Source organism: Psittacula echo (genome assembly GCF_963264785.1).
Source record: "Psittacula echo genome assembly, chromosome: 4".
In the NCBI taxonomy this organism is placed as follows: Eukaryota; Metazoa; Chordata; class Aves; order Psittaciformes; family Psittacidae; genus Psittacula; species Psittacula echo.
In genome coordinates this window covers 95858113-95875614 of record NC_137738.1, presented here as the reverse complement: position 1 = coordinate 95875614, position 17502 = coordinate 95858113, and the positions used below count along the sequence as shown (strand labels likewise).

The 17502-nt window shown below is 35.7% G+C and overlaps 1 protein-coding gene across 1 annotated transcript in view; it reads left to right on the top strand.

Annotated features, from left to right (window-relative positions):
* Window positions 1–17502, top strand: part of NBAS (NBAS subunit of NRZ tethering complex) — a 191572-nt gene that overhangs the window by 134721 nt on the left and 39349 nt on the right. The window contains exons 47-48 of the mRNA XM_080615036.1: window positions 8655–8744; window positions 10918–11113. Of these exons, the coding sequence (XP_080471162.1) occupies window positions 8655–8744; window positions 10918–11113 (286 nt within the window). The remainder of the gene's footprint in view (window positions 1–8654; window positions 8745–10917; window positions 11114–17502) is intronic.

Genomic DNA, 17502 nt, shown 5'->3' with positions numbered 1-17502 from the left:
ATTATTTGTCAGTGTTGTCATTATTACTGTTTGTTGCCATCATACGTGAGCAATCCACACACTGTACCAGAAGCAAGGCTTTGTCTCCATCTTTTTCTGGGATTCACAGCTCCAAACCTCAGCAAATGTCTTTTCCATGGCATGATACAAACCAAATAACCAACCCATTCATGCAACCCCAGCAAACTGAGTCATCTCTTACTTTAAAAATATGGAAAAAAAAGACTAGGAAAACAGAAAATAAAGAATCACTAGCTTCCACGCAATTTATACTTATGCATCCCTGAATAATTTGGTTGAGATCTAAGCAAGACCTGGATGATACAAAGGAACATGAAGTACACTTGTGGCTGACCATCTTAATCGTTAGCACGAACTTCAAGATTATGATCTTTTAGTTGACTACATTCTATATAGTCTTGCTTCCAAATTGCAGTTTAACACTTGTGAGAAACACTCTGAAACTACTGTAGTCATGGTGCATTTCTTCAGTACCAGTCATGTCTTTGGAAAGGAAAGAGAGCAAATATTTCCTGCATTGAAGTCGTGCCTGCTGGTTAGCTGCAGCCTCTGTACATCAGGTTTTATACTCCAGAAGAGACATGGCTTTCCTCCACAAGCCTGAGGTTGAAACTGGTTTAGCTTGTCTAGCAATTGGGAGAATGTAGTCACCTCTGGGAATATAAAACTGTTGAAAAATACCTGCTTATGGACATTATTTGCAGACATGGTGAGGACACAGGTGAGGGAAAGCTCAGCACACTATGAAAAGCCTTTCAGTGAAATAAAGTGCTTTTCCTTGATTTTGTTTGATGCTCAGTTCTGGCTCAGTTTGCCATTCGTAACACCCTCTGTTAAGATTTGGCAAGAGATTTGTCTGTTTTCATAGCTGCGGTGATTATAAAACTCCTTTGACATGTAATGTGAGATATCAGCATGTCCATTAAGGTTCAACCTCTATCCTGACACACCAAAATGAAGATATTTATTAGGATGGTGAAATAATAAGGGGATGTGGTTTGGGGGCTCAAATGACAATGCATGAGACAATGAATGAGTCTGTGAAGGTGCTGTTGTTCTTTAACAAGGTTTAGGATACGTGGAAGCCGGTGAATTTTTGTAGCCATATAAGAGCAGCCTATCCTCTTTCCTGCCAAGGAATTAGCAGCGCTCTGACCCCTGCCTTAGTGTGATGGAATCTGTGTGTCTGTCTTGTTATTCTCTGTCAGAACAACTTAACTGGGAGCTAAGATGTGAAATTCTTAAGATAGAAAGCAGAGAATGAAGTAGTGGGATTTTGCATCTACATCCCTGTCAGTATTTGTGTTCCCATGATGCAGAGAGTATGAGATTTTGTGGGGTTTTTTCCTTCCATCGTTGACAGAATATCAATGAGCTCTTAAGAATCCTGTCCTTGATGCTCTTTCTCCTTCAGAACAGTACAGAAATATTTATTTCTGCTATTTTTTTTTTTTTTCCTGAGGTCAGGTGAAATTAATTCATCAGGGACTTCTTTATTTGAGAAGCTCTCTTGATTTAATGTTGGGAGTGCTACCTGTTGCATCTTGCAAGCTGGGTCTTTGATGTACTGAATATTTCAAATGAAATACCACAGTATCTGTAACCTAGTGGTTTCAGTATAAATATTTGCTTCCCCCCCGCCCCCGCTTCCTTTTTTTGGGGGGATAGGGCAAGATAATTTTACACCGTCCGTGATAAGTGAACAGATACTTCTCATTTTACTTTTGTAGTGGTTTAAGCCCAGCCGGCAACGCAGAAACCACTCATCCATTTGCACACTCCTCCCCCGTCCTCCCCCCTCTCCCAGTGGGATGGGGAGGAGAATCAAAAGAATGTAACTCCCACGGGTTGAGATAAGAACAGTCCAGTAACTAAGGTATAACACAAACCACTGCTGCTGCCACCAATAATAATAAGGGAAATAACAAGGGAAGAGAATACAACCACTCACCACCAGCTGACCGATATCCAGCCCGCCCTGAACAGTGATCTAGCCCTTCTGAGTAACTGCCCCCAGTTTATATACCGGGCATGACGTGCTGTGGTATGGAATACCTCTTTGGTTAGTTTGGGTCAGGTGTCCTGTCTCTGCTTCCTCCCGGCTTCCCCTCTTCCCTGGCAGAGCATGAGACTCACAAAGTCCTTGGTCAGCGTAAACATTACTGAGCAGCAACTAAAAACATCGGTGTTGTCAGCGCTGTTCCCAGGCTGAAAGTCAAAACCACAGCAGTGCACCAGCTACTAAGAAGGAGGAAAATGACTGCTACTGCTGAATACAGGACAACTATTCATTAAAAAACTCTCTTCTGAAATATTTCTGTTCCAAAGAGGTACATGCAACAAATACCAAAGAGTATTACATTGTTGGATGGCTGCAGACACCATTTGTCACTTCTAAGACCAGTTTGAGAATTTATCTTGTTATTCTGCATGCAGAAAAATTAGGTGGGCAGGATAATCTGAATGCACATACCAGAAATAGGGAAACAGATCTAGCATGGAAAATAATCTATGGCTCTACTTTTTCTTCAGCATGTATGTATTTATTACAGCAGCTTGAAGTGCCACAGATGAAAAGGCAGCAGCCTGTCAAAGTACTTGCAATCCTCTTTGGCAGAAAATTGAATCCTCCTGTTATTCAGTTTAAGAGTGTTCATAGCAGCCTCAATGATAGTAGAGCTTTTGCACAGCAACATAAGTAATACCATCTTTCTTATCTGGGTTTGTCCATTTGATGAAGAATGACTTGCCTTTAGATAATCACTGTCCTGCTGTTTCTGACTGGAATGTAGCAGTGTGATGCATCTTGATATAAAACTCACAAAGGCCTCTTGTTTCAGCTATAATGAGTCTCACGTACATGTAGAGTATGAAAAACCTATCAAAATTCTTCTTTCTACTCTGCTCCTTACCAGCATTTTTCTGTGGACTGAATTTCTTGTTCCTTATATGCATTGCAAAGCTGGAATGTCTGCAAATTCTGGAGCAGACACCATGACCAGTAACTCGTAGACAGCACTTTCCAGTAAAGAAGGAAATACCTGTCTCTCAGGTAGAGAAAACTGTGGCAAAGATGGAAGAATTAGATGGATGCTTCTGATGAACTCATTTGGTGTGTGATGTGACCTAATGTGATCAGTACAAATTAGTTTTTTCCCTTTTTGTGTGTGTTTTTGCTTTATTCCTTTGTTCTGTCCCATCTTCTCCCCCCCCCTTCGGAGTTAAGAGAAGATCATACCACATAATTCATAATAAATGAGCAGATAATGACCTATGTGAAGTTTGTCTACTACAGTGATAAAGAACGTTAAGTGAAAATCTAGCATAAAATAAAATAGAAAATACTTGAAATAATATCCTCCTGATTATGAAATTCAGTAAGAAGATAATGCTGCAGAGTAGCATCACTCCAAATATAGGAAGCAATTGAAAGAAGAGTTGTTGCTTGGCATATCTTAAGGCTGTTGCTATTAATGGGATCACTGTGAATCAAATTGGATGCATCTCTATCCTACACCCAGCTGCTAGTTTGAAAGCTAGACAATAGAAATTAAACAGAAATTAGAACATATTAACCACATTTTGTGTAATACTTCGTGTTTCAGGGTTAATACAATTAAAGAAGTAGTCTTGCCTGTGTATGTGGAATGATAAACTACTATTCAATAAATGCAACATTTCAAGGTACAACTCTTCAGGTTAATTTATTGGAGCTTTGTTATGTTACATAGTGTGGTTATTTTATACAATTGATTTGAAAGATATCATGTTGGAAAATTCCTTCATTGATAATTAACCTTCAGAGTAGCAGTTGTAAGATTGTAACACTGAACTTGGGTTTTCTGTATGATGACAGGGAATGTAATTAAGGTATTCTAATGATAAGTAAAACAGGCCTGTATGGATATGAAAATTTATTATAGTGTTAGTGACTTGCCTGAAAGTTCGGCATCAGTCCACCACTTCTGTGATTGAAAATATGCATGCTTTTTTCAGGTTTATAGCTGCACGCCCCCCTTCAAACACAGTAAAATATGCTTTGTTATTAATATATTTAGTGACTATTGAAGAAGAACCTTTTAGAAAGTATTGCCTTTATGAAAGATTAAGGAAGTTACTTTTTGGTTTCATTTTTCAACAGTGGACAATACCACAGGCTTAAAATCTCCAACACTTTCTCAGAAATGGAATTGTTAAATACAGGATACAGTTATTGTCTAATATTAGGTACCTGTATTGTAATTTCAAGAACAATATTGTCCAGTTAACTACTTTTATCTCCTTTGACTCTCTAGTTCTGGCATGCAAAATTCAAAGTAGAAGCTTTTGCATTGGTATGTATAAAATATCTCCAGCAGAGCATACCTACATACTTTATATGATATGTATAATGTCGGTATCATACTTTGTATTATATGAATTATTTGCTTGTTTGTCTATGGAAACAGCTATCATTTAAAAAAATCTGTTTCCTCTTCAGTAGAAATCATGAACTTCTGGAAAAAACAAACAAACAAATAAAACACCAAAACAAAGCACAGTAAAACAAACCAAAATAAAAATATGTTGATAATGATGGCAGTTTGATTAGACTTACGTAAGTTCCAGTTTAATCCATTATCTAAGATCACTCGTGATATAGTGGACATTTTCCATAATCCATGACTGTAGACATTTTCATGGTTGGTCAGTCAGGGAAGACAGTTTGTCTGTTGAAGACATTATGACCTCTTCATTTGCAGCTCCTGAATTCCGTATCTTGGGTGTCCAGATGAATGTAGCATTTCATGGAATTTTGGAAGTATTTACCAGGCAGTGAGCAGGAAAGGTTTGGTTAAGTTTTGAGTTCTTGTTTAATGGCCAAATGACCAGTGTTTTGTGAAGAAGGTAAGACCAGCTTTGTTAGATTGAGTAGCTTGCTTAAAAGAGAAAAAAAAAAAAAAAAATAAAAACAACCAAAAACCAGATTTTTAGATTTTTTTACTCTCTGATCTCACTTGAGCAGAGGTCGTACAGAGTAATTTTGTAACTTGGATATCATAGTTAAATGGTATTTCTGATTGAAATGATTGTTTGGCATTATGACTTTTTCTCCTGCTTAGAATGATAACACCAACAATATATTACTTTATTTTTTTCCCAATACATAGAGGAAATGCAAATGGAAATAGGAGAATAAGCCTGGAAAAGTAAGGTGATATTGGGTATTTTCAATGAACAGTGTAATTAGGTTAAAAGGTGAAGTTTATTTGTTCATCTTTCAAAGATTCTTTGTATTTTACTGTGTTTGAGGAATTTGATTAAATATGCATAATTTTTTCTGAAGCTGAACTGAAATCAAAATAAGCCTTTATCAATATAATTGCACCCGACTTCTACCTAAGAGTTTTGAGGTGAACACTGAATCCTGTTATGCTGTTTAAACGTGCATAAAATAGCATATAATCTGTGTGGGAGACTAATCCTTCATTAATTATATTTGTTTCTTTAGTAGCTGCTTATTTTTAATCATTAATTATTAAGAAAAGAACAAGGCAACAATCTGTGGAAACTTGGCACAATTACTTGTCTCATGAGCTGTAATCTCGTTAGTTTCTCTTATTAGGTAGCAAAGGCAGTATTAAGCTCAAAAACCTGCCAGCTTTCAATCTTTCTAGATTTAAAAAAATACTTTCTTATTATAGACAACTGTAACTTACTGCTTAGATTCACCTTTTTTTTTCCTTCCTTTTCTCCTGTTTAGAAGAATATATGCATGTATATGTATGACAAATTTGAAGCTTTCTGTAAACGTTCATACATCTATTTTGCCTGAGAACTGGCTTCAGAGATGTATTGTCTGAAACAGTGGTTTCCTGTTTTCAGAAATGCCCATTTATTTTGTGTTTGTTTCTTTTGTTCCGAGGGTTTTTTTGAGTGGGTCAAAGCCTGGTTGTGATAGGAGCTAACACATTTCATTTCTAATTAGAGAGACAAAAGGTTTTTGAAGAGCCAGTGCTAGGACTGTTCAGAACCAGTCTCCAAAACTGAGGATACCCAAAATACAAGGTTTGCTGGTCAGAATCCTTTGATATGGCAATTGCTTATGTATACAAAGGTAATTTAGGGTAAGTAGATCTCCATTTCTGGAGTCCATAGAGTCATACTATGGGTTAGTTTTGAAGGGACCTTTGAAGTTCATCTAGTCCAATCCCTCTGCAATGGGCAGGGACATCGTCAACTAGACGAGGTTGCTTAGAGCAACCTGACTTTGAATGTTTCTAGAGATGGGGCATTGATCACCTCTTTAGGGAACCTGTGCCAGTGTCTTACCACCTTCATCATAAAAAAATCTTCTTCTTTAGATCTAGTATGAATCAACCCTCTTTTAGTTTAAAGCCATTACCCTGTGTCCTGTCACAACAGACCCTATTAAGAAGCCTGTCTCCGTCTTTCTTACAGGCCTCCTTTAAGTACTGACAGGCTGCAAATGTCCTTTTTTATTTCAGTCTTCATATTATTCTTAGTAAGCAAGCTTTACAGGTATTCTGGTTTTCTTTAGATATGCCATGTTAATGTGCTTTGATGTCTTTTTATTGCAAACTTAATTAAAAAAAACCCAACAAACAAACAAACAAAAAAACCCCACAACACAAAAAGCATAATAATACAGGAAAATTTAAATCTGGCCTGTAAACAGAACATGAATGTAGTGGTTTATATCTGTCGTTGCTCTGGGAACATATCTTAAATTTTCTTACTGTTTTTCATTTTAAAGCAAACGTGAAACAATATACTGATGCATGAAGCTGCTAATGTAAAATGACTACTTTAATACTGCTGTTATTTATACCATATCCACACTTCTGCAGTACTATTAATTTAAAACTTAATTTTTTTTTTTTTTTTTTTTGTTTTGTTTTTTAACCATGCCAGAGCACTCAGTTCTTTGGACACACATTTTGTCTATTCAGGAGCCTAAAATCCTGAGTATTTTTGTACTATAAATGATAATTTGATTGTTTCCACATATTCTGAAGATATTTAGGAAAATATCTAGATTTAAACATCACTTTTAAATTTATTTAGCATCCATATGATAGGATTGCTATTAAAAATTGTATTTATATCATAGTCAAATGTAACTATTTTTTGAGAAAGGCTGGTGTTATGAGCTTGTTACTCATACTTCAAACTTATGAATGCAATTTAGCAATATAAAATGAATATACTAAGGTTTAATTGTGCAACAGATTATCTTTCTTCTGAATGGTGTCATGTGTTGGTTTTAAAGCTAGTATTGTTCACAGAAGCACTGGTCATCTATTAAGATAAAAATAAAGTTGAAAGTTCTGAGTGAAGATATTAAAGGTTATAAAAATTCAGGTCTCTATGCCATATAGGATAATCATCTTTTAGGCAATATATTTATCTTATGGAAGGAATAAATGAGAAAATTATGAATGCTTTCATAACTCTTGACAAAAAAAAAGTAGAATATTGCAGTTATTTTTGCACATTACTATCAGCTATATAGTGTATTTTGGCTTTAGACAGAACAGTCAGGGTAGTCTGGAGATGTCTTCGTTCTTCTTAAAAGATCATATAGGAAGAGGCTGACATTTTTAGTAGCAGAAGAGCTTTGATATGCTGATGAACTGTGGAGAAAATACACTTTATCTCTGGGGTTTTGAGTCATCTTTAGTATGCTAACTTTGGAACTACTTGCCTTTCTTTCTCTTTAATGCAGCACTGACAAACTCTAAGATAGGCAAAACTGTTGTTTTTCTAGCTCATCCAGGCATCATTGACACTGTAGTGGTTTCCATGAAGAGACAAGCACCAAGCACATCTTAGGTTTGTTTTGCTGAAAGTCTTAGCAAAAAATGTCAGTTTCATTGCATATATATATATTTTTTTTAAAATATTTGCCACCTTTTGACCTGCAGAACACTCTATTGAAACTGAAACACCAGATAGGCAGCGCGATTCACATTTTTCTGTTCCTACACATGCATAGTGGATGCTGCTTCGTGGGTGGCTTGACGCTCCTGTTTCCCAGATGCTGTTCCTGACCACATATTCCATGCTTCTTAATTTTACTGGTACTGATAGTCATGAACCTGGATGATCCAACGGAAAGTGAAGCCAGGCGTCCAGGGAGAAATCTGCTGAATCAGCAGAGAGGATTCTGTTGACTCAGTTTACAGTCAAGTTGGTTTAACCCACTAGTGGTACTGCAAAGCAATATTTGAAAAGATGACATTTATGTGTAACCTTTAATCTGTTTAGTCAATACTGATGAGATCTTTAAAATAATGAGATTACGTGTTTATATTCTGCTGGCCTAATCTGAGTTAGAAGAGCTAAATGTTAACTATTCTTTTTCTTTCAGGTTTCACTTAAGTATTTTAGTATTTCTTTTTCCTTGTTGCTCCTTACATTACTTTTACATAAAAATAAAAGTACTAGTTAAGCAGGAAAATTAGAAACTTGCTAGAATTATTGAACAGTTCATGTAAATCCTAGAATTTTTGAACAGTTCGTGTAAATCCTAGAATTTTTGAACAGTTCATGTAAATCCTACAGGTGGATAGAATTGGATATGACATCAAGGACAATTTTAATGGTAATACTATGTCTTCACTTAACAGTGGAAATGGTGGCTCATCCACATCAGTGAAAGATCCACTTGGGATCCTAGAAGACATTGTCTCTGCAGTGCATGCAAGTGTTGAGAAAGGGTAAGAACTTCCTTTATAGATTTTTTTGATTAGGACTTTCAAAGATACTTCTCATGAAAACATTGAAGGTATGATACTGAATATGGATGATTTTTCTTCATGGGTATCTGTAATGGGTTTGCGCTTAATTTCGTAAGACTTTATTCTGGAACAGTCTATCATTTATCAGGTTCAAAACCTGACAGAAGCCTTTACTTGATCATTTGGAAGAAAGCAAGTCACTGAACCTAAAATTTAGGTAATTATGTGTTATGGTGATTGGAGAAAATGTTTTTTATGCTGTGACTACTTAGCTTATATACCTACCAGAAGTATTTCACTGCTTTTGTTTGAGTTTAGTAGATAAGTTACAAATAATAGTGACTCACTTTTAGATATCTTAATTTAGATATCTAAATCTGTTAATGTTTGTAGGGTATAATGAAGAAACAATTTCACAAGTGCTGTACAATGATGCTTCACCACAGGTTTTTTTTGGTGTGTTTTGGGGATGTCCTTATTTCAGGTCATGTAATGAAATGTGGTATATGGAGACATACCGAATGTTCTGTGTGTCTCACTGACTTTTTTTGGAATTTCTGGTAAAGAGAAGGGTTTGGAAAAAAAAAAAAAAAGAAAGAAAAAATCAAAAAACCAAAAACCAGTTTTAGTTGTAGACATACAGACTAACTCATGTAGGGTAGAAAAAGCTCACGCCCTCTGGTAGCCACACAAAAACAATCATGCTATTGTTTGGAGGCTTCTTCACTGACACTAAATTAGATAAATATTGGATACTGAACTAGACTGAACTGATGTAAAAATCAACTGTAAATTTCATTTGCAATGTTGTAAGGTAGAATGCAAGAATTGGTACTATTTTATTCTGAGATGTACTTTCTGGAGTCTTCTATTTCCATACTTCAATATTTAACTGCTGAAACAATAAGCTGGAGTGAAAGACATGGTGATTACAAGAGATTGTTTACATTCATTTAAATACTTGTTCTTATATATCACCTTAAACCTCAGCTATTCAATCTACAAAATATAAATCTTTCCCTCAGGAAAACATACATAAACATCAAGTGTGAGCTCTAAAAATCTCTTGAAGTATTCCAGCAGGTCCTCTTAATTCCCAAACTTTTAATTTACAGTTGTAATGCCACCTGTTCAGCAGAAGCATGACTAATTTAGCTGAAGTTCTGAGCTAACGGTGTCATTCAGACAATATAAAGCCTAAGTAAAATTGAAATCCTTGTAATATGAAAACCTACGCTGTCAATGTTTATTATGTCAGAGCTGCAAGACAGGTTAAATTGGTGTTTTCTGTCTGATATTACTTTCCCGTCTGTCTTGTTAAGACAAATAAGGGACCATTAGTTACAAATTATGCTCAACCTGGAACCACTTTCATGATTTTTTTTTTTCTCCAGAGTTAAAAAAAAAAAACACTTTAGTTTTAAAATACTACTGAAAGGTAGCACAATTGCATTTACTAATTTGTTACATGCTAGTTTATAGCCTCTTAGGGACATAACAAATTATCTGCAACTGCTAGCTGGTTGATGATTTCATGGTAATCTGTGCACTTTAAATGCTTTCACACAGTTAGAATGTATTCAATATAATATACTATTTGAACCAAGTATTTTAAATTAAGAACTTTTCTAATCAGCCAAATCAGAAAAATCCACTAATTTGTGTATGTGGAGTGTAAAGAAGGGACTTGCAAGGAAAGAAAGAGAATATAGGACATAATGTATAATGAATAAGCATCAGATACAAAAATATCATACTTAAAATGCAAGCATTCAGGATGGTTTTCCATAAAGTCAGGTGGTGTAGAAGTACAGGCACCAGTCAGGACCAGACACCATGATGAGGCTTGGATTTTCAGGTGCTGAAATCCATCACCATTGTCATAAAACTGGCAAACAGAGTAGTATGTGGGAGAATATATAACTGTATAGATGGATTTCTATGGTATTACATGGTTATTTGGTGTTCAGAACTTGAACTACTTAGCTTTAAGCATGTGATTTATGGGGCTGGTTTCTTTGCAGTCTCACAGAGGTGAGTTCTTCCAGTATTACGTATGCATTGAATGTACTTGTTAATAGCTTTGAAAATACATGTAGGATTTTCATCAGAATTACCAAAGACTGTTGAACACTGTATTGTTTAATTACAGAGAGAAAGTAGTTTCTTCAGATGACCTTCTGGAGTGGTTGAGACCTTTCTGTGGTGATGACTCTTTAGCAGTGAAGCCTCGCATCAGAGTATTGCAAATTCTGGAGCAAGCGTTCCATCTCAGTGATGAGGATAGCAAGCTACTTGTATACTTCAGGACGCAAGCTGTTCTTAGAGCTTGCTGGCCTGAAGAAAAGGTATTAATATTGATTGCTATAAATTATAGTGTAAGACTGGTTTTATACAAGGATTATAAGATGAAATGCTGGTTTACCAGGACATGGTTGTGATGCATGCTGTTGGTATGGGAACTAATTCTACCTTTCTTTTGAATCAGGTTTCTAATACATTATGATTCTTTGTAAAACAAAGCTGTGTAAGGTTAATGGATTCCTCAGCTTTTGTTTGGGATCAGGAGTACATAATACCAAACTTGATTAAACACTAATGATTTTCCGCCATGTCAAGCACTGACTTTGAGGTGGTTGTATGTTTTTTCTTCTCTGACCTTTTTTTCTGACAATTTTACCTTCCCTCTGTATCTTCTATTGGTGTGATATTATAGTCAGAATTAGAATGAGAATTACTGGCCATTGTCTCTTTTTTTTTTTTTTTCCTCTGGGATCTTTATAAATGTTATTCCATGAATGTGTAGTAGGAACATTAAGGACATTCTCACATGGAAAGACTTAACATGTAGGGAAGGCTTTCAGTCATAGTCTGCTGTTTTCTCCTAAGAGGCAGCATCTAACAACTGAAAGATAGTAATAGCTTAAAAACAGTTCATATATTTAACTGCCTGAGTAATAGTTTTAAGTCTTTCTCAGTGTATAAGTCAGGAAAAAAATAAGATAAAATAATTGATGGAAGAAGTTACATTTAGGTATTTATTTGTTTCCAACTAAAAGAGACAGAGTTCTTCTGATTTACAAGTCTAAAACTTACTAACTTTCCTTCTGAATTAAAGGGTAACAAATGCCTAAATTTCATTTTTTTAAAGTGTATGTAGAAGTTGATCTAAGACTAATAAGGATTATCTAGTGAATATTCTCGGGAGTGAAAATGCTTGCATTTGTCAAGTAGAGTATTAAAATTTCCATATATACAAAAAGACTCTTGGTTACTCATTAATATATTAACTGCTTTATTTCACAACTTATTTTGGTGAAGTGGTTAATATATATTGTAATACATAATAATATATATTTTTAGAGGCTCTACATTTTTAACTGCAATGTAAATATTCTAAAGGCTTAAAAGGAAGAAGTAGTCTTGTCTTTGAAGCTTGTGTGCCATTTTGAAATAATGAATATCACTTGCTGCAGGTAGAATTATTCAGGAGCAGAGTTACTTTTCATCCATTTTCTAAATGCCTTCCCCCACCTTATGGAACTGAAATGGAAGATTTCTAATAGTTCCTCAAAAAATCTATGCATAAAAACATTTTATATTCATATAAAACAAAAGCAATATATCAGTTCTGAGTCACTGTGCTAGGATCATCCAAGGGAATAATCCTAATAAAGTCTTAAAAGGAACAGAAAATGCTTATCTCTTGCTTTCTTTAGAAATTACTTTTTCTCTTGCATTCACAGTAATACAGGCACTTAACTCCTCAACTGCTCTTCAGGTGTCCCTCTATAATTGGATTCTTCAATTCAATCCTTTGTCAATATTTGTGTTGCCTGTGACCTGCTTTCCAATCTAAAAGCAGTTCAAGTCTAAAAGATTCAACTAGAGTATGTTTTAAGAAAAAAGTTACAGGTAGTAATAGCTTTCACCCATGTCTGTAGAAGACAGAAAAAGAACCTGTATTTGTCAGAAATCTTATGGGACTCATTACACTTGTTTGAGAAATATATAAGATCTGATTATTTTTGATTTTCTCTCATAATGTGGTAAGTCAAAAATGTATATAACTTTACAACATGAAACTCACACCCATTTGCTTTGCCTTGTGATATTGAAAAATTGAGTGCATCGCGTATGCTGCTAGCTCATGTGGCTCACTGCCCAGCCTCAAGACCCTCTCACAGAGCTGTTCTACAGCCTAGCCCTCCCCACTTCTGTCCTAGATGCAGCGTGGCCGTTACCTTGTGTGATTCTTGTTGGCCCCTTCTTCCAGCCTGTTTAGGTCTATCCATATAATCAGTTAATAATTTCTGTTCCCTGAAGTAGTGGATTTTTAGAATACTCCTAATTTCAACCAGGAAAATATACCTGGTTTTTTGTGAGGGAAGAATGCCTCCAATCCCTAGGGGAAAAAATAGTAATTCCCCTGGCGGCCATCCGTTTGCTCCTAACACAGACTGGCTGATCACTTCAGTGCTCTACTCTTTTGCTCTTTTGCAAGTAGTGCATGAAGCCGTGTAGTAAAAAGCTTAACTCCTGCGCTAGATAAGTTCAAACATTTCAGAGCTAATTGTATAATAATGTGTATACAATACTGTAATATGAAAAGTCTCTGAAAATGGTGTTTATTATTTAGCTAAGTTCAGAGATTTTGTTTTCTTGCTTCACAATAGTGAAGGCTGTGCTTATGTCTACATGTATGAAAATCATTGGGGTTTCACCCAAATTGCTGCTTAAGAGTGCTAAAAATTGCTGCTAAAAGTCCTGTTGGAGCATATTTTAACATTATTCTAATTTTCGTGTCAGTTCAAGCTAATGTGATAGATGAGAACCTTTTGTTTTCATTGAATATTTTGTGCTACTGATTAGGCATTGAGTATTTTTTGCTGTGATTTAGACAAGAGAGTCATATTGGTTTGTCTGTTAGGTACCAGTCATTGGAATTCAGAGTTCTTCAAAAATGTCGAAGAAAACAAATGAGTGATCCACTGCTTTAGACTATATTTTGCTTATTTTTTCCTCTTCCAGTCAGCTGATGTCAAATGCTAGTCTACAAATTGATACTAAAAAGTGAGCAATGATTTTATTTCATGTTTAAGTTTGCGTATTTTGTGAATTCATAAACAGGGGAAATAGCATAATAAAATAGCACAATGAAAACTCTGTATGTTTCACAATCCTTCATGTTACAAGAACACTGCAGTATTCAGTAGTTCCATGACTGCTGAAAAGTAGAGAGCAAGCTTTGGGCAAACCATTAACTAAGCGTGTTTCTCGTGCAAGTTAATGTCTCGGGTGCAAAGGCCTTCAAAAGCAGCCCTGTTTTACAGAAGGGAATGCTGAAACACAATTGAAAAATTTGATCAGGTTGCTGGGTAGTCCTGGGTGAAGCGGGGTCAAAAAGTAGACATTTCAAACGTGCTCAGACTACTATGTTGAGTCTGTAGGTATCAGTTTATCTAGCATCACTACACCATTATTAATTTGGTCATCCTTTCTCATCAAGCAAAGTAGTAAATAAAAAAAAACACCTTTTTTTTTTTTTTTGAAGAAGGGGGATGTGTGGATTGAATGTTAATTTTGGATTGTAGAAGAATGTAATTAAGGTTGTTGATTTGGCATTTTTTTAAATGAACTTTAAATTGCAAATATTTTAAAAATTTATTCATTCTCTTACTTCCAGATTGGTTCATCCTTACCTGCTTGACATTTCTGACATGCTTTAAGGGGATCCTTCTTTTGCTTTACCATTGCTTGGTACAGAAAGGGACAGCAGACACCGTAAAGGATGAGTGTGGATTCCTATTGAGTAAAGATAACTGTAATGATATTGTAGTGTTCAATTACCAGAAAATGTGTGAAAGCCCCCCTCAGTATGTCTACTAATCCTCTTAGCCAGACTTTACATATATCAAGGAGGGACTTAATATTTAATTATGCTCTAGGTGCTATAAGTAGTGGTCCTACAAATCAAGGTACTGCTGGGAAACAGGCCAGCTCTTTCAAAATTAAAAATGTACTTTATGGAAGCAGCTGCCTATCAAACAGTCAGAAACGCAGCAATTTCCAGTTCTCTAACGATTAGTTAACAAAATTAAAAATTCAGGGGTCTTCATCTTTCAAAGGCTTGAGAGTCTTTTATTCACATTTCAGTAGCATCCCACACTGCTGGAGGGAGAAGGCATGCGTTGTTTTAATCCTCTTGATGAATTTTATCTGAGCTTTTCAGGTTCTGTAATTTTCTAGTTAACTGGTGCATGAAAAATATGGGTCAGACTTCTTTATATATATATAAAAAAAATGTTGGGGGGGAGGGAAGAAGAGCATGGTTTTAGAATGTGTATATCAGATTTTAACTTTATCCATCCAAGATGGGAAATCCATTTGTTTTCGTATAAAAAAACCAGAATGTAATGACTCACAGCACTGTCTTAACATATGTAAGGTATCAACTAGCAGGTTATGTGTGTGTACACAGTCTTTCAGTTCAGTGACCAGTTACAAGGCATAAATTACAGTAATAAGAGTTAGGGGTTTGCCTCAGGAAATTATAGTGGCACTAACAAAGCTTCTGAAGGTAAACCAAGGTTAGTTTCAGATAAGAAGTTAATAACTGTGAAGATTCTATAAGACACACCTTGTCTGAAAAGGATTGTTTAATTATTATGCAAATGCAAAATGTAATTACTATTTGCATGCCACTTAAATGCAAATAGCTTTGTCATTTAGAAAAGGTAATCATAGAATCATAGAATAGTTAGGGTTGGAAAGGACCTTAAGATCATCTAGTTCCAACCCCCCCTGCCATGGGCAGGGACACCTTACACTAAACCATGTCACCCAAGGCCTCATCCAACCTGGCCTTGAACACCGCCAAGGAGGGAGCATTCACAACCTCCCTGGGCAACCCATTCCAGTGCCTCACCACCCTAACAGTAAAGAATTTCTTCCTTATATCCAATCTAAACTTCCCCTGTTTAAGTTTGAACCTGTTACCCCTTGTCCTGTCACTGCAGTCCCTGATGAAGAGTCCATCCCCAGCATCCTTGTAGGCCGCCTCCTTCAGATACTGGAAGGCTGCTATGAGGTCTCCACGCAGCCTTCTCTTCTCCAGGCTGAACAGCCTCAACTTTCTCAGCCTATCTCCATACAGGAGATGCTCCAGTCCCCTGATCATCCTCGTGGCCCTCTTCTGGACTTGTTCCAACAGTCCCATGTCCTTTTTATGTTGAGGACACGAGAACTGTACACAATACTCCAAGTGAGGATCTCATTTAGCTTCTCACCTCATACTGTTACATTATGTCTTTTTCATGATCTTGGGGTATACAGAGCTGCTGAGAGCTGAGCATTTTTAAAAATCATAAGGAATACGTAATGCCAATTTGAGATCATAACTTTAGGCACCTTTCTTATCTGTTTTGTTTTGTGATTTTTTTCCTAATTTAGGTTTGAAAAATTGCCAGATTAATTTGTGTTATGTATGTACCCCACATATTTGTTCTTTCTTCATATAGGCTATTTATGTAAGCCGTATACAAGTTTTATGTGTCTCAACAACCTTAATGATGTCTATATTGATATTGTGGCTATCTGAGAACTTGGGTATGACTGTCGAGCCTCCATTGCTGTTTTGTTCCTCATTCCCCCATATATGAAAAATGTGTTTATGTTTACATGAAGCTTCTTCATATGACTTCATTAAGAAAAGTCTCAGTGGCAGTAAGTCAGTGTCCACTGATTTTCAGCATTTTCCTATTGCCTCTACTTGTGTCAGAAAGATTTAAACACGAGGATTTGGAAAGCACAGTGAGAGTTAAGAATTCCCAAGTCATTTTGCTGAAGTAGTTTATCAGGTAACAGTGACTTTGCATTTGGATTGATCTGGCAAAATACAAGTGAAGGAGCTGTATCTGTTTAATCCTCAGCCACCTTTTATTTGTGAAAAATGCTGAATTAGAAGAAAGATTTATGGCCCTATCAACTTTGAGTAAATTTATTATGGTGATGTTTGTAATTCTGATAGCATTGTTTCTCTACTGGTATTGCATAAAAATTAAGCTTAAGAAATTTAATTTAAAATTTAATTAATATTTTAAAACACTAATTTCCGTTTCCTTGAAGATGCAATTTATCCTTATGAGAACATGTGAAATGTATTTTTTCTGGGAACATAAATTGTAGCGTATATGATTAATGAAATACTTTAAGATGCAAATGAAATATTTTCCATTAACTACACAAGTAAAACGGATAAGGCAAAGTAGAGAGAAACGCAGTCAGCTTGAGTGCACATGACGGTTTTGAAGGCAAGGCCTGAGTACTGCAGTATTCTATGGCTAGCAGCAGTTGCTTCAGAGGAAGATAAGAGTGCTCTGGAGTGGATTCATGGGGGATAATTCACTTTATTATAATAGGTCTTTTGTAATGAAGGTGTAAGTGGAGAATGGTTTAATCGTTGTATATTCTGCTTTTATCTCAGTTTCAGAAAAATTAAGAGCTCAATAGTAATGTATTCTCTGTTCTATTATTATGTTGCAAAGAAATTGGTGGATGAACTATAATTCTTGGGTGTCTCTTGCTAAATTCTCGGCATTGGTACACCATACAGCATTGAGTGCAAAACATGCTGAAACTTCATAGGATTTTAAAAAAAGATAATTATTTTTACCTCTTTATGTGAGTTGGTATATGTTGTTCTATGTTTTATAGGATAGTAAAATCCAGAAAATCA